The sequence below is a fragment of the Squalius cephalus genome (genome assembly GCF_949319135.1).
Source record: "Squalius cephalus genome assembly, chromosome: 19".
In the NCBI taxonomy this organism is placed as follows: domain Eukaryota; kingdom Metazoa; phylum Chordata; class Actinopteri; order Cypriniformes; family Leuciscidae; genus Squalius; species Squalius cephalus.
This window is the reverse complement of record NC_137140.1, coordinates 10,243,001-10,268,973: the sequence shown is the minus strand read 5'-3', so window position 1 is coordinate 10,268,973 and position 25,973 is coordinate 10,243,001. Positions and strand designations below refer to the sequence as shown.

Sequence of the window (25,973 nt, the reverse complement as noted above, 5' to 3'; positions counted from 1 at the left end):
AGCAACAGAGAGGCAGTCAGCAACCAAAGCACAAGTGTTACAGTATGACCAGCTTCATGCAAAATCCCACTAATGCGCTTAGCATAATGTGAGGTCATTAGCGAGCGAGATGGGAAATGGAGGTAGAGGTTCATGTACTCATATATTAGTGAGGTCATTATTAATGCAGGCCTGCCGTACTCTCTTAATTGAATTAGAGCCAGCTGAACAAGCTTTCCCAAAAGTGTGTGTGTGTGAGCAGACTTTGTTGACTCATCTAGATCCTCTTCATAGTCCTGAGCACCCGTGTTTAGTTCGCTTTGCACTCTTTGAAGGGTCTGACCTCATCTAGAGAGCTGGGCCATCAGCTCATAATTACATTAGCAGTGGAAGAGAGGCCAGACTGCCTCAAGCAGACAAGTATGAGCTAGATTTACCATAAGAGATGCTTAAATATGCATATTTACTCTCAATATGCAAACTGAAATCTGAAAATATGAGTGGTACTTGCCCATGTAAAAGTCACATGCCAGGGCGTTGCTTCATGGCTGTTTTTTTAGTTGTTTTTAGTGTGTTGCTATCTGGTTGCTGGGGTGTTTGATGTAGTGTGATTTCTTACTGGCCCAAATCAAAAGAGCCTTCACATCTCTGTGACATTGTGGTCTCTAGATATGGCTGGGCTTCCCTCTTTCAATGCAAGTCTATATAAATTGTTACCCGTTTTATCATCTTCCATTTTCAGGCAAGAATTCTGATTGCTTAGAAAGTATGAGCACTATGAGGTATCATTCATGTCTGCAGCACAAAAAGTGTTGTGAGAATTACATGCTGGGGATAATGGAGCAGGGATTTGTGAACCCAAGGCCAGAAAAACTATATTTCATAACACATATGGAGAAAGGTATAAGGTATCATAAAAGTAGTTAATGTGACTCATGCGCTAGGCACGCATGCCCTTTTCATAGAATGTAATAAAGCATTCCGCATTTATCAAATATTTGTTTTATATATCTTCATAAAATGTAACGTACATTACATACACTATACGTAAATATATACAATATACTTTGTATTATATTACTCTGGCCATTAACTGCTGCAATTAGGTTTCTAATACAATACTTTTGGAAAGAAATAATGGAGTTTTCTTTTCTTTTGCGGTTTAAGCAAATTTGCTGCCATGTAACTCCATAGAGGTTTACATTGTAAAGAAAATGTGAAAGTAGATCCAAAGTCTTCTGAAGCTATAGCTTTGTATGAGGAATAGACCGAACACAAGTTTCTTTTAATCATAATCTGACTACTTTCAGTTCATATTCTAATATGGAGCATGAAGTTGTGTGATGTCAGATACAGATGGACTAGCTTTACAGTGCTTGACCTCTCCTGATATTTGTAAACTTTAACTGTACGCAGCGTGTATATGCAGTGTTTGGGATGACAAGAGGGAGTAAATGACAACTCATTTATGGACTAACTATCCTTTTAAGTGCTCTTAAATTGGACACTTGAGACAGTATGCAACTCTTGTTAATATTTGAAATGATTGGTCTCTTTAAGAAATGTCAGCATGGCTTGAGCTGTATCAGAGGGTGTTCTCTGGCACAGCAGCTCTGCGCTTATGGTCTTGGCAGCTGGTGCTGTTGATAAAGTGTTCCTGTAGCTATTGGGGTTGTTAATGAGTCTGGAGGCTGTCTGCAGTAATGAGCAAAGCTAGCACAAAGTTCACGGTTAACCTGCACCCTACCTGACTGAACAGTACCAGGGTCTTACTGCCAAAAACAGAAAACATGACAAGAGTACTGCTACATTACTGTAAAACCACAGCTAGACTGCTGAACAACTGCATTTATTTTGGAGGCACTTACTTTGCTGAAGACACTATGAGCTGAGAGTCCTTGTACGCGATCAGGTAGGCCTGGTTTTCTGGATTGTGAACAGTTACCTGTATCAAATGAATACATAAAAAATATGTATATATTAAAAAATAATAATCTACAAAAACAACAAAAAACTGACCCCAAACTTTTGAACTGTAGTGTATATCACAACAAGACCACACCTCTGGAAAGTCACAGAAAATGTCTTATTGTAAAAATCATGTGACAGCATATATAATTTTATTCTGTTAATGCTGTAATGTACATGACTTTTAATTGAAATATATGTTAATGGGGTTTGTAGTTCAAGGAGAAACAGCCTGGATCTACTTGATCTAACTCATTCAGGGCACTTTATTCACCTTATTTTTTAAATATGAGAGTGGGCATGGCCATTTGTAACTTGAATGTGTGAGGCTTCTGGTGTCATTCGCATCCAGTTATTTTTAGCTGTACAAAACTATCCGTTATGCTGCTTGATATTGCAAACTGGAATTTCTTATGGAATGTCTCACACATTCACAAAAAATAGCTTACTTCCACATTGCAAAATAAGGTGGATACTGCACCTGGCTGCACGTAACAATAAAAATGAATGTCAAAGAATCACATCTCAAAAGTGTGGATGAGTATCAGACTTACACTTTCTAGAACACGAAGACATCTCTCAGCCCCCCACAATGACGCCACAAGGTTCTCCTTATCATCCTCTCGGCTCAGGTTCTCCACACACTCTTTAACTAAAGAAACACACACACAAACTCACTGTTAAAAGCCTCTTATTCGAAAATGAATGCATCTTAAACTCAGGCAAAAAGGATGGCCATCACTTAATAGAAAATTAACATCTCTCTGCTCTTCGATTTTAAATAATGAATAATAAACAGGTCATTAATACTATACACTGCAAAAGCAAAAACAGTGTAAAAGCAGAAGACCTTTATCTACAATGTGGTCCAGGCCTCCCAGAAGCCGGAGTTCTTCTTTAAACCAATCCCCCGCTCTCTTTGACGTCAACGACAACAATGTCTCCATGGCTAAATGTCCCGTCTGCCGAGAAAAAGACAATGCACAATCAGTCTGAGAGACATTATAAAAAATACATTCAGCTATAATGACTCCATTATGCAAATGTAAAAGTTCTATTTGCTGAACATAACATTAAAACAAATGTAAATGGAGGGCGTGAAATGCAAAGAAACACGACTTCATAATATTAGTCAGTCTTATGGCTCAGCAAAAACATTAAAACAAGTAAATATAGTATTTTAGTAAAGGGTGTTTTGAATTCATTTATGAATTTAGAGAGACAACATCTTGTAGAGGGTTTAATCATGGTGCTTTAGTGTGCTAACATTCTAAGTAGGCGTTCACACAGGATCTGTTGTGTTCAGTTTGTGTATTTTTAATTGCTGGCCTATGTGCACACGCTCCAGGCGGATGTCTTTGACAAGTGAGTCATGTCTCTCTTTTTTTCAACGTCAGCATTTTCAAAAACAAAATGTCAAGTAAGTACAACTCAACTTTTAAAATCCTTGAATTCCATTTCTTTCTGATTTCTTTTCTGACAGCTTACAAAAACTACACTGTCAACAGCATGTTAAACCTTCTCCAAGAAAGAGTCGATAAAGAGTCCAATCTTTTTTTATTTATATAATATCAATAATTTTGGAGTGAACTATTCCTTTAACACAGAGACTAGAGTTAAGACCAAATAATAGATTTTGAAAACATCCCTAGAATGCACAATCCAAGGTCTGAAGTGCATCCACTAGGAGGAGTAGAAACTGAACCTTTCTGAAAACCCCAATGAACACAATATCTCATCCGCATGGTCTATCACAAATGCAGAATAATAAAACGTTATTGTTCTGTGGAAAGTTTGCAGATGGAAACAAACAGAACTACAGCACTGCTGAAAGAAACATTGCCCAATAAACAAGCACAAGCTGATCTCAAGCTCACCGTAATATTCTCCAAGTCGAGATGCTTATTGTGGACAGTTTCGCAGAGTTTGCGAATCTTTTCTTTCACTTTGTTCATCTCTTTTGTCGTCAACTGATCAGCAATGGATTTGTCCAGTTCTAATTCCAGTAAACGAATCATTAGATCCAAACTGGCCCGATCCAGGTCCATATTCAAGCGGTCTCGGCTGAGAATGTACATAAGAGAGGCCGTACACAAAGCTAGATTCTGAGGAAGGGACAAGGACAGCAAAGTAGAACAGATTAATTTACGTAAGACACCAGCCAGTAAAGATTTTAGGGGAGTCAAAAGTCTTTGGACTTACTGAATGTTGAGGTGCATCACTGAGAGTTTTAAAGACCTGAGCCACTTTCCCACGAGCCCTCAGGTGCATCCTGAAACTGGGCATGGCGCACCGCGTGGCCAAACTAATAACACTGCACAAGGATTGTAATGAACAAACATTAGGTCATAGCTTAAATATTGGATAATGGTCAGAATATATAGTAAGGAATGATTTCTGCACCTAAGGCAGCGTGTGTTAAGGGGTTGACCAGTCTTCAGACCAGTGGCAAGATACTCAAAGTCATCTGTGAACTCCTGATTCTCACCAAACTCTACCACATCATTGAAGTGCTTCACATGCTGGACAACGGTGTACAACTGTAGAGAAAAAGAAAGCATGTTGCTGGTTATTTTGTGAGCTCAGTTACCATCTACCAGTGCAATAGAGCACAGTGGTGTCAAAGCTACATGCAGTGTTAATCTCATCAAAATTACTGACAGAAATATTCTCTGATGATGAGTTTTACTTTTCTGAGGTATATGGGTATATAAATATATAAAGCCTCTCGCTGCCTCAAACACTTCATTCAGGTGGATGATATGATCAAAATCTTATTTCACAATATGATTTTTATTTTATTTTAATGATAACGATAACCATTATTTTATTTTTAGTTATTAAAAATAAGAACAAGGAAGCAAATGACAAATAATAGGACAAATGCAATAGAACAACGATACAAGTTTTTCAGGGTACAGTAGATTTATTTAACATTTAACAGAAACTGAATAATGAAATGAAAAAACCTAAACATTGCATTGTCTTCACTGTATGAATTGCATATAAACTGATTCTTATTAAATATATAAAAGTTATTCACTCAAAGAGCAGTGAGTGATTGTCTTTGTCTTTTGTTGTTTGATTAAAATTAATGATACAGTTGACAGTAGGGTTGGGCATCGAGAACCGGTTCCAACTGGAACCGGTTCCAAAATAACGATTCCATCGGAATCGTTTAGAAAAATTGTTTTCGATTCCGATCATCGGTTCCAAACGCGCAAGTTTTGGTTTCCATAGTGGCCACTGGATTTCCGGAAGTGCTTGCCGCGCCCGCGCACGCTTGTTCTGTTGCAGCCATGCAGCCATTACGTGCTGGTAAGCGGCGCTCAAAAGCGTGGCTTTATTTCACCTTAAAAAAGCCTGGGTCAGCACAGTGCAATACACGTGACTTATTTCTTGCACGGGAGGAATGGATGCACTACAAATATGACTAAACACCGACGCCTGCATCATGGTGTACAGAATTAAGGAGTGCGCTAGTTCGACGTGCTGCGCGGTCCACAGTCTCGTCCTCCTCAGGCAACCCTGCGCGACCAACATTAGTAACGCCAGGAGTGCAAAATAATAATTATAAAACGGGTAGTTCATTCCTTGATTCTGTTTGGTAACGTTCGTTATTTTGAATAAAAATCATCACTCATAAATTCATAATTATAAAGCAGTCATTCACATCTTCTCCGGTTTGTGTTCAAATACGCAATAGCATCTGCCAGGGCTCTTAGTCCAATGGTGCGCATATTTGGAGAAATAATGATTTATCATCACATGTTTGTAAAATATTTCATAATTTTATCACATTTCTATTCATTATGCGATCTGAAGTGCTCAAACAGTGAACACAGCGAGGTATGTCTCTGCTCTTCCTGATTCGCGTCAGTGTGTGATCAGCGCGCTCTCATTCATGGTACCCTACAGCTGTCAATCATCTCACGTGGACCAACGCGATTTGGGGTATTTTCATATGAATAGAGAATGTTTATAGCGTGCTTAAGCAAGGTAGCTATTAGATGCATATAAATATATAAATATAATATAAATATAAATATATAACATATTTTAACATCTTTTTTTAAAACTTAAAATCATTTCAAGCTGCGACCGGAAAATGATACAAGTTCTCAATGGCGTTTTAAAGCAAGCTTTAATGCATTGAGTTAGTTTATACATATCCAGAGAGTCCAGACCAGGGTGCAAGTTCTGCATATATAAATGCTTTTTGGTCTGGTGCAGAGGCATTCCTAATTTACTCATTATTGAATCAAAATAAAATTTCCTCTGTGAAATGAGCATGTGACAGATTTTGACTCCACCCCTCAAAGAATCGGAATCGAGAATCGAAAAGAACCGAAATCGAAAGGAAGAATCGGAATCGGAATCAGAATCGTTCAAATCAAAACGATGCCCAACCCTAGTTGACAGCAGGTTTATTAGGCTGGCGTCTCTTTAAGACCTAATGCTTGGATCTAATATACTGATACACATCCAGTCTTCGCCCAGCTGTTTACGTTCAGTTAAGACATAGCCAACTGTGTTTATGTGAATGCTCTACACTGCTTTTTGACATGACTTTGTGTGTGTAAGGGCAATAAGCCGCAAAAGAACACGGAATTGCGTGCTGTCAGAGAGGGGGCTTTCTATTTCTGTATAACTCTTCTTAGCATCCCATTTTTTTATTCATGCATGTTTCTTAATCACTCTAAGGTGTCAATAATGATACACAATTTATATCATCCCAACATTCATACTACAAAAAGTATCCAACAATTTGTTTAATGTCATCAGTTCATTTACACTATTTAAACACTTATATTCTGCATTATATTTTTAGAGTTTTGTCAAAAGTATAGGTACTTCAGTATCAAGTTGATACTAAAATAAAATAAAATAAATAAAAATAAATTACAACCAGCCTTTCTGCTGTACCGGTAGTACGGAGTACTGGATCGATTTGGGATGATTTTATGAAGTGTTGAGCACTGTAACCAATCACAGATGTGTGTGGAGCGCATGAATGCAAAGGCCAATGAGAGCAGTTTAAGTTATCAGAATGCACGCAATACAAAACGTTGCAGTTTGTTTAATGCAAGCTCAGTTCTGCACACTTGCAAATCTTTCCATTGTAAAAAAGTGTAGACACAATGTAAACAAGAGATTCATTGTGCAATGTAGACCGCTTTTTTGATTAAAATGGGAGCTTTCGAAAGAGTGCAGAGCTCAGTCAGGGAGCTTGTGCTAAACATGATTGACAGCTGCAATGATTATAAAAAGAGTTATTTTTGCCTGCTTTCTGTATATAACCCATTCACAATTTTGATCAGTTTTATTTTGTATGCTGCTAAGTGTAAAGCAAAATTTCTGAACTGACAACTGTATTTAAATGCAGGATTGAATTCAAAACTGCGATGATTGACAGTGATAACCATAGCAATGAATGGGACAAAACATTCTGACACTATGTGAAAATAAATCAGTGCATTAGGTCTTGGTGTAAATACAAACTAACAGATACACTGTAAACCCAGATTTTGATTCAACTCAAAGAGATTGAGTTCATATTACTTAAATGCGTCTAATTTATTGACATTACTTGTTAATTCTGATTAAGTTGAACTTTTTCTTGTCCTTTCTTATTATAATTGAGTTTAAGTCCAATCAGTAGTTTCTACTCAAACAAACTGAGTTTGTATTACTTAAACGTGTCATTTCTTTACATTAATTATGAATTCTGAGTAAACTGTACTTTTTAATGGCCTATCTTATTGTAATTATGTGTTTGAGCTCAAACAACTTAATATCACCAAGGGTCAAAAACAAAATACGAAATCGCGAATTATTTTCCAGATGGAGTCACGGGTAAGTTCGTGATTTCTGGACGTTATTGTTGTGTCCACTGTAACCCTTTACTGTAAATTTACAGCAAATTTCCTACAGAATTGTACTGTATTTCCATAATACAGTATTAGGCTGTATCTTTTACAGAACAGCTGTAAATATACAGCACATTTCTGTTTTCAACCCCATAAATTCGTAATACAGTATCATACTGTAAAGGTATTGCATTGTGGGATTGATTTCTTTCGCGCTCAATTCAGTTCAAATGTGACGCGAGCAGACAACTACAGGCAAACTTGATTTGTCAGCGAGATTCATTCAACTCAACAGAATAATCATTCATGTTATCAAGATAAACAGTGTCTGCGAATCTGTGAGCAATTTTTAAGATTTTGTGAGCTTCAGTTCGTGTTTCAAACATTAGTTGCCTGTGGCGCAGCAGAAAATGGACGACATTAACGTTACATGAAGATGGATGGAAGAATCATCTGAATAATCTAACCTGCGCCTGTGACGATAAGTGGGATTTAGAGTTTGAGAAGATGAAAACATTTTTCAATTGAGTGATACGGTAAGCCAATATATTTTTTTTGAGTTCGCATTTCTACATTGTTTCCACGTATTTGGTTTGATTTTGCGAACGCGGTTTACTACCACGGCCACGCAAGCAATCACTCTGTTCCACCTGTTTACCAAGTAACGTTAACTTCGACATTTCACATAACAGCCAACATTTACCATGTTATTTGCATGACGTGCAATCTGATTGTAATCTGATGACGGTCCAGTGCTAATGTAAGTGCTTTTAAGTAACGTTAGTGTTACAGTTATAGTCTATCAATGTGGTAAAAAAAAAAAATGCTGTCAGTTCTGTGATCGTGCTTTTGAATCGTTGTCAGAATTTTGCTAGCACAAGAAAATCCATGTTCCTATGTTGTTTTTAAATGTAGTATTCCTGATTGCCATGCCATGGTCCTACAACTACTCCCACCATTCAAAGAGAAGTTAGACGGTGTTATCCTTAAAGCAGATAAGTAGAGATTATTCAACAAATATCATTAATCTGTAATATGTTTTATGTTTTGGTTCTGTTGATCATGGCTGTGCTGTTCTTTTTAAAAATTGTTTCAGGAATTTGCAACGCTGATGTCCAGCAATCTACATCTGCCAGAGAGTCCACACTTTATATTGCTTGGTATGTAAACCTTGGGTAGTTTTAACCTAAAATGAAAAGCCATCATTTACTCACCCCACTGCAAAATATGTTTTTCTTAATTAGTTTTCTTCTTGTTTCCAGTCCAGATATCTAAAATTCTTACATGAAGCATTTAATAGACAAGTAAAAATTGTCTTGTTTTCTGAAATAAGTCAAAATTAAGTGAGTTTATGCTTAAAACAAGCAAAATAATATGCCAGTGCGTTTTAACGTTCTAACCCTAATCAATTTTAATGTTTAGGTGAAAATTTTAATTCATAGAACTATGAATAGACAACTACATCGAACCACAGTGAAACCCACAATAGTTATTTTAATTATTAATATTTATAAATTTTTTTTTTTTTTTTTTTTTTTTTTTAACAAATACAGGTCAATCTCTAAGCGACCAGTGCTGGATATCACGTTTGGAAGGTCAAGGTGTGTGTGAAAGGATCACAGCCTAACTTCATCACTGGCCTGGCAGCGCTGTTTGCCTCCTCCTATGAGTTCATTTCGACCCGGGTCCGGGTCGGTTCGGTTCAGCACATTACGGGTCTCTTTTTTTGGACCCGTGAAGACCTCTAGCTTGCAGTACCAGGAAGAGGCAGCACCTTGAGTTTGTTCAAGGTTAGTCATTAGCATATTTGCCATTCATATAAATATTAGACTGAATTGTGACTTGTCTTGACAGTATTTATTAAGCTGACTACTGGTATAAACAATATGGCCATGGTTTCCATACTGGGCTTAGCTTAAGCCAGGTCTAGGCCTTAATAAAATTAGGGCATTTAAGCAGCTTTTATAAAAATGTCTAATAAAAAAAAAACATTACTGGTGTGCATCTTGAGACAAAACAGTGGCAGTCACATATTTTAAGATATGTCAGTGAAAGTTGTTTTCAGTTAAATGATTAGTGAAAATTCTGTCATTAATTACTCACCCTCATGTCGTTCCAAACCTGTAACTGTACGTTCACACCGCCGCCGGCGAGAGCGGCAAAATTCGCTCTCGCCGCCCTGCCACCGACGCCGTAGAAAGATTCGGGGACGCTCTGACGCTCTGACGTAGATTAGAATGCGTGATTTTATAAAAAAACTTCATTTAAAGGGGCCGCAAAAACCGTTGCTGCAATTGGTCAAAATCATTATTATTTTGAGCAAATGAATTGCATTCCTGCTTAAAAAACAAGCGTTTTTAGTTCAAAGAAGTTCTAGCGCGAAAATGTTGCCTATAAATAGTGTTGCGCAGCTTTTTCTAATCAACTAACAACACTATGGATGACAAGTCGTACAATAACGGGAAACCCGCAACAGAAATGATTAATTTTTCCTCCATTTTGCTTAGGAACTAATGTGGTGGGAACCAAAGTTTACAGAATTGTGTTCTCTCGTATCCTCTCAGGCGGAGGACTTCTACATTCCGACTGGTTGCCGCTGGTTGCCGCCGAACCGCGTCATAGCTTATTACCATAAAGTTGACTTGATTTCAACTCTTCTCGCCGCTCTCGCCGTCCAAGACGCGCCGCGCCGCCCTCGCCGGAGCTCGCCGCCGGCTCTCATTGAAAATGAATGGCTTCCGGCCACTTTGACGCTCTCGCCGCCGGCGGTGTGAACGCACAGTAAGACCTTCGTTCATCTTCAGAACACAAATTAAGATATTTTTGATGAAATCTGAGAGGTTTCTGAACCACCCATAGACAGCAACGTCTTTGCAACTTTCAAGGCCCAGAAAAGTAGTCAAAACATCGTTTAAATAATCCATGTAACTACAGTGGTGCAATCTTAATATTATGAAGCGATGAGAATACTTTTTGTGCACAAAAACAAAATAACGACATTATTCAACAATCTCTACTCTTTCACGTCATTCTCCTATGCTGTTGACGTAGCGTAAACAGTGTCAAGTCACCTTCATTTATATAGCGCTTTTAACAATATAGATTGTTTCAAAGCAGCTTTACAGTGATAATAGGAAAGTACAGTAACGTAGATTGTTTAGGCTTTACAGCAGCTCTAGAATAAAGTTTTTAGATCGACTATTTTTGACCGTCAAAATGCCGGCGGACACAGCTTCAGTGAGTTGTTCAAAATCTTAATTGTTAGTAAACTCTGTGTACACAAACAATGTTCTCAATGCTGGAGTTCATGTGTAGAGCCCCTGGTGATACTTCGAGCAAAGTTTCATGTTGTGTCGAGCCTTCTTAGTGTTTTAAAAATAGCTATTTTTGATGCTATCATAGTTGTGCCCCAAGCACTCCCATTCAAAAGGCAATTTGACCGAAAACGAAAATACGGTCAAACTTAAAAGTGGCGTTTCCATCCTAATTATGCTTTTAAACGAAAGTTTGCCTCGGGAAGATTAACAAAAAGAGGTTGCATTTTGGCAAGAGTTATCCTTTAACGCGCTCCGGCCCACTCATCCGCACAAAACAGTGGTGGCTCGAGAACGCAAACCCTGTTACAGATTTCAAGGTGCAAGCCTTGGAAAAAAAGCCAGTGCAGTGCTTCTGGGTTCTACGTCAGAACGTAGGCTTATTATTGGCCGACTCTGGTCGTGTGTGATGACCCAGGAGCTAGCCAATAGTGAGCCTACATTCTGATGTAGAGAAGCACTGCACGGTTTACACTACGTCAACAGTGTAGGAGAATGACATGGAAAAGAAGAGATTATTCAACAATGTTGTTATTTTGGGGTTATTTTGTGCACAAAGTATTCTCGTCACTTCATAATATTAAGGTTGAACCACTGTAGTTATATGTACTATTTACTGATGTTTTTACCACCTTTCTGGGCTTTGACAGTTGACATTGATGTCAATGGAGGGACAGAAATCTCTCAGATTTCATCCAAAATATCTTAATTTGTGTCCCGAAGATGAACGAAAGTCTTGAGGGTGAGTAATAATGACAGAATTTTCATTTTTGGGTGCAAACATGCATTTTAGTCTGGTAAATGTCATGTTTAACATTATCATGTAGTCATGTATGCAATTCACATTGCAAGGCTTGCAATTAAGGTTAAATTATTTTGGCAATGTGTGCTCTATATAAACAGAGTCTATGGCTGCCTTTCCACTGATACTCTGATGGGACCTGATGAGGGGATGATATTTTTAATGAGCTGGGTGATGAGTAGACAAAAGTTGTAGAGTAAAACTTTAAATCTGGCAACCCCACTTCCAAAAGTTTAGTTAGTTGACAGTGCACATGTAAACAGACACATTGAGTTGATGTATTTTAACCAAGCGGCAACATTCTAATCTGAAAAATGAAGTGCGAAAAACTGCAATACATCGAAAATCCGCTAGGGCGAGGTCCCAAAAGGGAGCAAATCTCCATAGACCCCATGTTAAAATGTCCGTTTTCACAGCATAAATTCATGTTTTTACAGGTTGGTCCCATGGACTTTTATTGTATTTTTCGATAGGTTCCGAGTGCCTGACAACTGCGAGGGGGGTGAATTTTTTTCTAACTCGTTAGTTTAGATCGTATTTAGATATAAAATGTGTGACAAATAAGGGCGTGGTTAACTTTGATTGACAGCTTGATTGACAGCTGATAACGAGCATAGGCTGCGCCAAGGAGAATGACAACATAAGAAGCGCCATTTTTTAATTTACAGTTGAAATATAATACTACTGTTTCTGTATGCTGAAATGTAGTTTTAAGAGTTTTTCAGGCGAGAATGTAGTTGTTTAAAGCTCAAATCTGTGGTTTATTTATAAAGATTTCTGAAAATTTTATCCAGGTTGTGAGATGCAGGCCATCACCGGGCGCTCATGTACCCCGCCTGGAACAGCCTTTCCTCGGCTAGTCGTTCTGACGTTTGCCGCTGACTCTGGCGTCTCTGTAGTGGTTAAACATGAGATATAATTCATCTTGTGTATATCTAACGGGCGATTTTTGGTCTCATGAATCTATAATTTGTTCCCTGGCCAATCGTTTTGGCTGAGGGCTAAGTTAAAGGGGGGGTGAATTGCTGTCTCATGCATACTGAGTTTTTTACACTGTTAAAGAGTTGGATTCCCATGCTAAACATGGATAAAGTTTCAAAAGTTAAGTTGTACGTTTGAAGGAGTATTTTTGTTCCAAAAATTGTCCTTCCGGTTTGTCACAAGTTTCGGGAAGTTTTTTTCGAGTATGGCTCTCTCTCACGTAAGAGAGGGCGGAATTTCCTTATATGGGTCCAAAGGGCACTTCCCTCGGAAAGACGCACGCGCGCACGCACTCGTAGACTAGAGCAAGAGAGTGAAAGCAGTTCGCCATCAAAGCGCCCTGCCCGGCTTTTGGGAAGTCAATGTCACCAAAGAAGTGTGTTTTTGGTTGCCAGGGCAAGACAACCCTGCACAGATTCCCAAAGAACCCAGCGTTAAGGAACCCGTGGATGGAGTTTGTTTTTCCTGAGCATAAACGGAGGTGTAGACTGTTTGTTCCCTGCATTTCGACGATGATTGTTTTATAAACAAAGCCCAGATCGTCTAATGCTTAAGGATCGAGCAGTCGCAATAAAGGTTCACGGTCGTGCGTTGGAACCGGACGGTGAGTAACTGTTGAACAAATAATGTCTCTGTGTGTTGTCACTAGCTCGGCGCGTTAGCACAGCTAAGCTTCGCCCACACGGCCCGCCCCCAGCCGCTCGGTTTTTTCCGGAAAGACTCGGTACACCCTATCTTTCTTTGATTAATATAATAAAACAAAAGACTTTTTGGAGATATGAAGGATGCAATATTACTCTATAGGTACTCAAGATTAACAGGAGATTGAGTGAAAATGAGCATTTCACCCCCCCTTTAAGTGAAATTTCATAACTTTATAAGCTATTTAACTTTACCGTTGTATGGTTAGACTAGAGCGCTGACTTTGTATGTTTGACTGAATTGTTTGCTTTATTTGTATAGCTTCTTGTACCTTTTACTTATACTTTTATAATGGCTAATATTGATAAAACTGAAATTTAACAAAAAGAGACTGGGTTGAGTTGTCATTTTAAATTTTAATACAACGAAGATGGTCTGTAATGTTGTTTACTGCAACATCTGTTGTTTAGTACAAATGCACATATTGCCTGGACCATATTAAAATGTTTAATATTTTTATATTATATAAATCGAAAAGAGGCAGGGTTGTGTTTTATATTTCGTTTTGTTATAAATAGGCTAATGTTATATGCAGTGAATATAATCAATACGCGTTGCCTGAACTACATTTGTGTGGCTATAATGTTTAAAATTTCTTTCAATTAAAACGAAAAGAGGCAGTGTGGTGTTTTATAACATATTTCGTTTTATTGTTGCCTAAAATATACATACAGAGATAACCGGAGTAGCAGAGCGAGCTGAGTGACGCACGCTGTTCCATTTGCAGAATAACCGGACTCGCGTCCTCGGGAGTCATTCTCCTGAGTCGGACTTGGCAATTAAGTCCGAACTTTGCGTACTTGCTATCGAGAAACACCTAATGTCGGCGCTTGGCTTCTTGTGACAAACACGCCGAGAAGCAAGAACAAGATCTTCTGTATGTCATCCATTGTTGTTTATGTTGCTTTCTTCACGCGAAAATGACATCGTTCCAGTCTCACACAAAGCCCACCCTTTTACCCATATATGGATTGGCCAGAAGGTGGGCGGGGTTAGGATTTCCCGAGATTTTCCAAGATGGCGCCGCCCATACCCCCCATAAACGGCTTCAAACCCGTTCTTCAGAAAAAGTCTATGGGTGACGTCACAGACGTTTTGTCCATATTTTTTACAGTCTATGATTTTAACCAGGGCAGAAAAAATATCAGTTATTGATCACAACATCCAACATTGCATTTTTTTTTTCATGTTGTTCAGTTTTATCCAAACAAATTAGTCGTTTAAACCGATATTTGGTTTTATTTACATATCTTTTGTGCTGTCTCTCTCTCTGTCAAAATATATAAACTCAGTCCATAATATTTCATTTTTTTTTCCCTTTCTTTTCTGCCTTTTAGACACTTTCTTGACATCAATCCTGAACGTGGATTAAAAACAAAGAAAGGACAAGTAACTTCAAAGAAAACTGGCCAAGTTGTGCAAAAAAACACCACAGAAAGCCTACAGGTTTCCTCACTTCTGCGAAAACTTGCAGACTTTGAATGGGATTTCGTTTGCACTTGTATGGACTTCAAAACAGAAACAGCACTTCACTGCCATTATAAAGCTTGGAAGAGCCAGGACATTTTTAATAGAACTCCAATTGTATTCGTCTGAAAGAAGAATGTCATATACACCTAGGATGACTTGAGGGTGAGTAAATCATGGGCTAATTAAAATGTTTGGGTGAACCATCCCTTTAATTAAACGCTAAGTGTTACCTGTTTGTTGTTAAAGTGTTAAAATGGCATTTTATGTTTTTTTGTGTCAAAAAATTCAGCCAACATGTTCACAGAAGGCAATTTTCTGATCTTTGCTTTTAAATAAAATAAATGTTTTAAAACCCAGAAAATGTTTTCTTTTTCCTAGTGTGGCTACTCTTATGAAACCTTACCGTATAATATTTTAATTATGTAATTATAAAAGCAGCATTCCCTGTAAAATAATTTATTGCTGTAGACAAGTTTAATATTGTAAAAGTATGTGGTACATACTGTATTTGGTAAATACAGTGGAGTACTGTAAATGCTTTTTACTGTACTAGTGCTGTAAAAATACAGTATGTGGCTGGCAACCCAGCTGCCAGTATTTTACTGTAAATTTACAGTGAAAAGTTTTACAGTGTCCCTGATGTTAATGTACAATTGATGAAACCTCATTTAAAACTGCATTAGCGTTGGTTGACATTTGTTTTTCTTTTTTTTCATGCCATCACTGAGGAAACTACATACTAGAAGCCTATTAGGCCATGGCTTTGTTTCTTTTGTTGCTAAAAAAAAGACATGTTCAATAAAAATAAAATTGAATCAGTGTAATGTTGCAGTTGTATGTGTGTATTTTACATGGCTCTATTGATTGAAAGATATTTTGAGTTTCAGGAACTAAAAGTTAAGTTGGGTCCGTTAGAATATACAATTTAGTTGAATTGGTAATGGAGTAATGCTTACTTAACAAGCTGAGTTAAATAAATGGGTGGGGAATGATTGTTTAAACTAAGTATCTTCAGTTACTGTAACTCGGTTATAAGTACATTCAACTTAAATGTTCTATTCCATTCCATTATGGGCTTAAGCACATTGAACGTAGTCCACTTCACTTATTCAACTAATGCTTCATTACTTAAAGGTCCCATTCCATGGATTATTTTTATTATTTTATCATGTTTCCAGGGGTGCCCTTACAATATTAGTATGTTTTTTAGATCAAAAATTGTTAAAATTTAGAAGTAAAAGGCATATTTCCTAGCCTGATTTCATTCCCTGGTTTGAACACCCTGTTTGAAGGGGCGTGTCTGCTGTGAGACTTCAGTGTAAACGCCCTCTGCTGTGATTGGCTGAAATGCTTGCATATGAAATATCTGGCATTACATGTGGAACTATCTGGAAAACTTTTACTATTACAGCTATTATACGTTTTTACTATTACAGCTATCGGGATTAACGAATCGTGAGAAGTTTTTTAAGTATTTAGATCTATTTCAATCACATAGATTTTTGCAGTGATGATGAGCATTGAGCAGATGACAGCCTGTTGATCGCGTGAAAGATCTTATTGCAACGCAGTTTCTGCACTCACTAATGATTTCACCAATGCAAACATGAGGCATATAAATACAGTAAGAGCTTCGTTGTGCAGTGTAACAGCGTCATTGATTTCATAACGAGTTTTGGCAAGTGTCCATATAAACTCGCGCTGTGTGTCACAGCTTGGCCGATTGGAAAGGGATTGTTCTGTGATCGCTTTCTGTATATTAATCACAGTTTAAGTAAGATTATTTTCATCCTACTAAGAGAAACGATGTGAAGTTGATCGCTACTTCCATATTAAATCACTACTTGTACTTACCGCTTGCTGGAATATAGTTGAAATTGCCCCCTTCGTCAGTATGAAACGCTGAGAGAAGCCTGCTTGATATTATCCCAGGTTAGAAAAACAGTCCGTGGTGAAATGGACAGAGCAAACTAACAACTTCGAATTAAACTTTTGCGGTATCCGATTATAGATAAACATCAACCGTCTGTTGACATTTCGCCATCAATACGCCTGTGTTCCTGTGGGCGGAGTTTAGTCTAAACACGGTTCTGGTGATGTCACTAAAGCAGGATGTAGAGGGGTGTAGTCCAATCCAGGCGTTTTTTGTAGTCAACTTCTGTTAAATAAAATATCTCGCTTGGCATTGAACTTTGAGCGTTATAATTTTACAGATATTATTTATACTCTAACAACAACATTACACACTAACTAAACTTTGAAACATGGAATCGCATGCAACGGGACCTTTAAAAATTTTAAGGCAACGAGTTACCTTGTTTTTTTTAAGTAGATTCTACTTATCCGGGTTTACAGTGTAAACCGTTAATTCTATTACATGTAATGCGTTTCTTTGTTCTTCATTTTATTACTTACTTTATACTTTATTCAAACAATGTTTTCAATATTTGAGAACCAATTTTAATGGAATTGGTACAGACTACAGACATTTTTAGATAATGACAACACTAGCTACTCCAATTACTGTCATATTAAAAATAATAAATGATTTAAAAGGCAGTTGTCTGGAGCAGATGAAGATTTGTTCCACATGGCCCATGCAAAGGAACGCAATTTCCTGCCAGCAAAGTATTGCATGTTACGCTTCATTATTCGCTGATAATGTAGACCTACAAGCTAATAGAAAGACCCCACATCAGAGTTATAGCAAACAAGAGCTAACAAGAGATAACTTGTTGGGGCCTGAAAACTGGCTAAATGTAGAACAATCCGAACAGCTTACAACTTTTAGCTCAGATGAAAACCAAACCATTCATTCAGTGAGTGGGCAGAGTAAGGGGTGAGGGTTGTAACGTAGGTGGGCTTGCACAACTTTCTAACTGTTTAACACCCAAAATAAGAATTACTCTACAGAACATCAGTGCTTTCTAGACCCCATCAATATGCATTTATGTTTTATTATAACAGTCCTAATGATCAGGCTAGAGTTTTCAATATGCTGCCACTGAGACAATGAAATCCAAAATGTATAGAAAAACAGCTGCACTATTTTGTATGCATATTTAAGATAGAGCTTTATGCATTTATCATTGGTTCCATGCCAATGAATTTCAAATTTAATTGGCTCCTGCTTGGGCCTTCAGTATTACGCTGCCAAAAATCTAGAGGATTATAAATGTCTTAACACAGTAGTTGAAGGGATATTTCACCACTGGAAAGCTGAATGTGTATTTAAATAGGGTCATCTGATGTTTTTTTCCAGACACACAATACAGAAATCTCTCGTCTCAGGGGGACATGAGGGAGGGAAGCACGGTCATTCGAAAATACTACCGGGTTTCTACTGATACAAAGCTTAAATGCTAATCGGTGAAGCATCCCTTTAAGCCATAGGCTACCTAATACAGATTCAGCTTTTTATTTTTTCAGTATAACACACAAGTGAGTGTTTCAAAGATGTTTCCAGTCTAACTCAAGCCCCGGCCCGGGACAAGAGGTCCAGTTGTACCATCTTATTGGCGGCATTGTGCATGAATTATCTGGATTGATGTTGTCAAAACATAGATTTGAATGAATATTTGAATATGAATAATATAATACATGAATATTTCAGACAGTTCCAGTACTCATTTTCAGCATCTCAGATAAGCTCGGTTAACACAATTTTGATGACAGGTTACAGCATTTCATGCTTTTCACACATATCACAGCTTTTTGATGAGAAACATTTATAACCCCGTTTCTTGAGGGTAAACTCTTGGAAGTAAATAAATTAATTTTACTATTATTTTAATATTAAATTACCATTTTAAATAATTAATTCTTCTCAATTTATTCATTTTTATTTTACTGTGGAGTTAACACCCTTAATGTTGGGGCAATTTGTCCTTGTGGTATCAAAAATGGTATCAAGTACCAAAGTGACATGTGCACTTTGTGAACTGCCCACGGGCCGATCATGTAAGCAGTGAATGAATGCAGTTAACTTAATTTCTGCATGTGATATGAGTTTACCAAGCATTTGGGAATGCAACAGGCACCAGTTATGAATTTTCACATTCGCACAATTTCCCAAAAAAAAATTGTGAAGAAAAGTAATGTAATTTATTAAGTATGTGTATGTATGTGTGTATATATAAGACTTCTTTCTTTCAAAGTGCACCAGATTGATGCGTGTAAATTTAAAATGTATTATATTTTGTTATGGAGGATCTATAGTCCTTTATAGAGGGACTGAGGTCAACACCCCACCCCCATAGTCTTACAAAAGCCTGTGGGATTTTCCCATAATGCAATGGATTCGAAAATCCATTTCCAACAAATTGTATTAGCCATGATTTTAACATCTTTCAAGACTCATGCTAAAAGTTAAAATATTTTGTAAAAACATAAAAATAATAATTAAACATGCAAACAAAATAGTTTTTTTCAAGATGAAAACTGGATGTCACTTGTTGAATTAAACATGCAACATGATGTGGATGAGACAACAAACATACTACATACATCTAAAATGTTTATTACTGCATACTGCTGCATGCTATTTTGAAAAAGTAGTAGGAAATATGCACATGATTTGAAGCTATGCAGCAAGTTTCTATATTGTCTAAATTCAGAAGGGGGCGTCAAATGTTTGCACTCACCTCCTTGTGTTCTTTTCTACATTTGAGAGCAGTGACCATGTCCTGGTAAGGTTCTGTGGGGATGGTGGTGGACTTGGTGACTTTGGGAGGAGGGGCTGGAGCTTTGAACACTCCGTCGTCCTTGTTTGAGTTCGACTCTTTACTGCCTCCTGATGAAACAGCCTGTGCAAGAACGACTCAAAATTAAAGCATAACAACATGTTTGGAAGCACTGGCAGAGTTGATTCACATACACCATGAGCTGCCAACAACCAACCCACTGCTAGTTATGTAACATGATGACTAAAGATGGGCTACAGAACATTATAAATTCCTCATGCAGCAATGGCTAAAAGGCCAAATCCACAACCAACAGCAACGCTGCTAAATAAAAACGCTTCTAAGATGGCCAAGCGCCACATGAATGAATGAATAATGCAAAGTTTTGAAAAATGTGTTTATAGGAACAGTACAAACGGAGACGCTGAGCTAATGAGAATGCTTACAAACAGTTCAAGTGAAGCCTAAGCATATCTGTCAGTGTGCTTCACTAGTGGCAGCAGATACAGGCTGCCTAAATTGTGTGGGATTGATTGTGTTTAGATGGCAAATGTAGAGAGCGAGGAAGAGGTTGTTAGTAGAGTGAGAAGTGCATAATGGGGGAGTGTTTGCACAAAGCACCAAATAAAAATTCACCCCATTTGCTTTAATACACATTTCTGGTTTTAATGTGAATGATTCAACAGGCTCATTTATTCCAAAGGGAAAAAAAATGCTTGTTTCGGAATCATTCATTGAAATTTAATAACTTGCTTCACCTCGGAAAATACTTCACCAGTCTACTATTTAATGTTAAAAAAAAGCTGAAATATAGAAAAACGCTGACAACTGTAATTGCAATGTGAACACAGTCCAAACATGCCTAAAGACTAGGACTATCACTAACAATTATTTTGGTAATAGACTAATCGTTCGATTATTTTGACGATTAATCTGATTTTTTTGTTTTTGTGGTAACAAAAATAGACCTAAGTGAACAAAAGGCTTTAAAATAACTTAATACATAGTTTATAATAATAATAATAATAATAATAATAATAATAATAATAATAATAATAATAATAATAAGGCAACAATAACTGCGGATCACGGATCTTCATCCATGGAATGCACCACTTCTGATATTTTGCCCGTTAATCAACATGGGTACATTGCAATCAAAGATTTTTTTATTTATTTAGCATTCGAATCTAAATCAAGGAAACGTTACAACCTTAAAGACAAATTTAAAAAACCAATTACAAATTTTTTTATGAAAGTGTAATGCATTAAATGTAATATACAAATCATTAAAATTAGATGTGACCCGACCAAAATGAGTTGCAATGAGTTATTGTTATTACATTTTCTATAAAATGATGTATAATTTGTTCAAGTTTAAAGTTTTCTGAAGGCTCCAAAATAAAATCCCTGGTAATAACATCAAATTCGGCACACACCAAGTCAAAACCCATATCTATAGGAAAAATGTTTATTCAACTTTATTTCTCCATGATACCACAAATGTTTTATTAACATTGAGACAGAGAGCCTATAAATTAAGACCTACTGTAATGCACGGATCTAATATATTTTTTTCTTTCTTTAATTTTTCCCCAGCAGTTAACCAAATGTTCATTTAAGACATAGATAATGTTAGCGTGAATACTCGCCAAGATTCTGTGTATGTGTATATCGGAATCAAGCACTGTCTGAGAGGCATCTTTGTGCGCACGCTTTTGATGTGTCAGTAAGTGCGAGTAAGATCATTTTGTTTACATCAGCATGAGTTTGAAAATCACATGTTATTGGTTCAGAGTCATGCAATTGAGATTTCACTATGAAAATTCATAAAGTTGGAATGCTGCGCTTTACAACTCTACCAAACTTGTACTGAGGGGAAGCACCAGTCGTTTAGAAGCGAGCAGAGAATAACACCCATTATTCATGGATTATTAAAACAAAGGAAAAATTTAGGAAGGTACACCTTTCAGAAAACGTACAAATCCTTTTAGCTGTTTAATTACTATTTGGAGCATTGGGATCACTAGACGAGAGCTTAATGAGCAATTTTTTGTGAAAACCTAAAATTCAACCAAAATTGACATTTTCACTTGTAGCTCGGTAAGTAGCCTGTGCGTTTTGCCAGCACTCATTTTGCCAGCACGGGTCACATAATTATATAATTTTTCTGAATATTAGTCATTTATTTGATTTCAGTTTGTTTGCATTTTTCATATCCCAGTAGTTTCAGTTTCAATTTAATTAAATTTGTTTAGGCTTGGTGTTTACAATAATTGTTTATAATGAATGCCACTATAATTTATATTTCATTTCATACTTTTCACTCCAATGCAATTTTGACCCGGTGTGACAGTCAGATGAGGCTCAAATAAATTAAATAATTCTTTATCCTCCACAATCTACTTCAAATTCTATACAATCAATTCTTGGTGAATAAAATCAAGTCTCTCCATAAAACATCACAAAACTAAATTAAAATGGAAGGTGAATGTCATTTCATATTGACTTTAACAGCTGGGTTCTGGTGCTAAGCTATTACTGTTCAATACTGAGGGAACACCAAAGCAGAAATGTGTGGAGTGTTACCATAGAGGTAGGAGATTTCGAACAAAGGTGACAATAAACATTGTGGTGATAGTATGAGAAGTGCCAGAAGTGCTTTCTAAAGTGGACTACGCCTGTGTTTGTAGTTGAGGTGTTCAGTGGAGTGTCCTGTGCTTGGTGTTATACTCACTGGAGGAGCTTGAGATCGTGATGGAGGCGTGGGTAGCAGTTCTTCTGGCTCTGGATGGTTCCAGTGTCTTGCATTATACACAGCTTTAGTAGGCGACTGCGAAAAAAAACAAAAAAAAAAACACTTACACTGAGGGCATTTTTATACAAGAGCTTATTCCAATCATTTAATGTCTTCATTGTCTTTGCTCTTTGGGGTCATTAGGTTCGGGTGGCTTGTATCAAGGACAACAACCACATTTTGACATTGAACTAAAGTACTAGTTTTCCCTTATGTCAGTTTCACTGAAAAAAAAAAAAAAAAAAAAAAAAAAAAAATTATATATATATATATAAATTTTGCACATAAATTTATCAGTGGGCCTCTAAATGACAAAGTAATTCTACTTTTAATTTGACCACAATCCTAATTCAAATAATATTGTGAAACAACATTGTTTTAAATATGTTTTTGGCCTTTTTTTCCTGACATGTCATAGACCTAACATAAACCAGACATATCATGACACACAATAAAGAGTATTTTTCTATTTTATATTCAAGTTTTTGTCCTGACCAGCCACAACAGTGATAGGCGATGAGCAACAGAGATCACGATTTTCCCACGATTCTGAACAGAACACTAAACAAAAGTTTTCACTAGAGGTTCTGACAAAATGTTAAATGCTGCCAGTCTATTTAATCTGAATTAATTAATTTAATAAACATTTTGAATGAATGATTCAATGGCACTCATAAATACTTCACTTGTTTTTTATTACTGAATGAATCAGCGTTTTTGAAAGAATCTCTTAAATGAATGATTCAATGACATACATTTTTAGTGGTGTAACAATGTATGTAATTGATACAATCGTTATTTGAAGCACCAAGTTACTTTCAAAAGGTGATTTGCTCTATTTTGATCGAAATATAAACTTTTATTCCAAGTACTTCTGTGATAATATTAATATTTGTAACAGAAATAATAAAACTTTGGTTGAAAAGACTGTTTGTGAATCTGTTTAATAATTACAAGGTTGAACAGACAGGTGAATCGTTGTCATTTAGGACTGTGGATGCTTGAATTGAAATCGCGATCCTTTAACGATTAATTGTTCGACCAACGCGTGACATCGCTTGGAGCACCTTTAAAAGAACGGTGATATCGAAGTGTATTCCATGCCGAAGACTTTATCAGTCACTTAGTATGCATTTTGAATAAGGTTAACTTTGAGCAGCATCTTACAAGGCTCGGCTGAGCAGAAATGCGTCGCATGGGCAACGCTGAAACTGATACTTCACTTCATAGAGATCGATGGTATTGATTTAATGCATTGACCAGCGCTGACGGCATTCATGGGGAATAAACTTAAACGTTAAAAGGATGATACGACAAAGATTTCGCTTTCCTTAGATGTGGCAAACTTTTTTTTTTTTAATGAATATATGACTTGAAGTCGATCTCTCTCTCGTTCATTGACTGTTTGCGCTCGTTACGTGCAAATCCACAGTCTCTGTATAAATCACCATGATAAACAGTCTTGTTATTAATTTATTTAACATTCAATATACATGTGTATATCTCAATATATTGTTCAATTGAAAGATTTTTTTTAAAAAGCCATTCTTTTAAATGTCATCCATCGTCATTTTGTGGCTCTTGTTTTTTTTTTTTTAAGTATCGGTTCAGGCACCTGTACCATTTTAAAAGTATCGATTTGGCACCGGTTTTGTAAAAAATCCCAAACGATACCCAACCCTAGGACTTATCAATAATAAGATAATAACAATGTCTGGTTAGGAAGCAACATAGAAGAGAGAGTGAGACAGGATTGTCCCACGAGCTGGGATTCAAACAGGTCGCCAAAGCACAATAGCACTGAATGGCATTAGCTATGACATTTTTTTCATTTTCTGAAGATAACGCAATTTGTGCTTGTCTGTCCAAAATCACACTCATGGATGAGCAAAAATAAGAGTGAAGTTTACCTTCGCAAACAACTATAATGGCAAAGTGAACAATGGCAATTACAATTGGCAATTACCTAGCCACAGTGGTTAAAAAAAACAAACAAAAAAAAAAACACACACATTAATACTCATGTTAATGAGGCAAATACATGAGGGTTCAGAGCCAAAAATCACATTGTGAAAAGAGACCTGTGAGAGTTGGGACTGGAATCGCACATGGGTTCAAACAAAGGAACCAAACCAACTGTGAATCCTGAGAATACATCCAACATCCAAATCCACTCTAGTCATGAAGATAATTGTCTGTAAACATTTTTCAATGCATAAGCCTCTGCTCCACTTTGCACAAAGATGGCTATATTCCTTCTTCAACCATAATCATGTTTGTAATTAAAACTCATTAAGAAGTGCTACATTTCTCAGCTTGTTTGTTTTGGCGGAGTGTGAATTGAAGCGCAGGTCATTTGTCTCAGTGGGAGCACATTCAAAGCAGACTGCAGGAACACTCTGTATGTGAACAACTAACAGAGGATGCCAGATCGAGTCAAACTGCAGGAACTGACAGCCCACAAACAGCCAAAGGGGAAGGGGGTGATAAAAGTGCACTTGGCTACAGGAGGAGGAGTAGGCGCAGTCCACTGGGCAACACTGAGGCTTGGTTTTTATTAATAATGAAGAGAAAGAGTCTGGCCCTCAACATAACTCTGCAGGAGAGATTGGTTTTAATCTTCTGTAATTAAGAAGTGTTCTTCATGCTAGCAGGGAGTGAAAGTCTAGCTCCACCCCATACAGAGCTCCACATGCTGGGCTAGAAGCTTCCAGAAGGTCTTGCAGAGAGAAATCAAAACTGCCCCCTGAAGTGTTTTTTCTACGAGTTGGAATCCCCATCTAAAGACTGGGAATGACGCTGCCAAGTAAGACCTCCAACAGGACCAGGCAGGTCTCTCAACCAGTGAGCAGCTCTGACAAGCAAACTGCTGAAACAATCTACAAAAACACACAAATAAAAATGCTTCTAGCTTTGCAAGCTCATGTTATGCCTGAAACACCACAATGCGATGAAAAAAAGTGCAGACACGATGTAAATGTAACAGATTCATTGTGCAGTAGATGGTTTCATTGATTATAATGGGAGTTTGGTGAGATCAGAACTGATAAAATGTCACTGATAAACACTGAACTGGAGTGAATGACAGCTCAAGAGATTAAAAAGGGAGAGTTCTTTGCTCAATTTCTGTAATTTATTCATAATTTAAATAACATGATTTTTAATGCAACTAAAAGGAACAATGTAAAGCTGATCTTTTAGTCACTGGATTGATTTACTGAAGCATAAACAGCAATAAATGAATTCGCAGGAAAGAACTTCTCACTGTACTGTACATTAGTCCTTACAGCTTAAGAACAACTGATTAGGGCTATCAAAATGGCTAAAAATCTAAATTCAAATTGTATACTTAAATATTACTAATAATCAGATTAGATTTGAATTTAAAAGGGAAGCTTTTGGCTCGTC

General features: G+C 37.0%; 1 protein-coding gene across 1 annotated transcript in view; it reads right to left on the bottom strand.

Moving 5' to 3' along the window:
* Positions 1-25,973, bottom strand: part of waplb (WAPL cohesin release factor b) — a 77,767-nt gene that overhangs the window by 11,936 nt on the left and 39,858 nt on the right. The window contains exons 6-13 of the mRNA XM_079851866.1: positions 22,506-22,601; positions 19,730-19,891; positions 4,351-4,487; positions 4,150-4,261; positions 3,825-4,052; positions 2,798-2,909; positions 2,502-2,599; positions 1,848-1,924 (exon numbers count right to left, since the gene is read on the bottom strand). Of these exons, the coding sequence (XP_079707992.1) occupies positions 1,848-1,924; positions 2,502-2,599; positions 2,798-2,909; positions 3,825-4,052; positions 4,150-4,261; positions 4,351-4,487; positions 19,730-19,891; positions 22,506-22,601 (1,022 nt within the window). The remainder of the gene's footprint in view (positions 1-1,847; positions 1,925-2,501; positions 2,600-2,797; positions 2,910-3,824; positions 4,053-4,149; positions 4,262-4,350; positions 4,488-19,729; positions 19,892-22,505; positions 22,602-25,973) is intronic.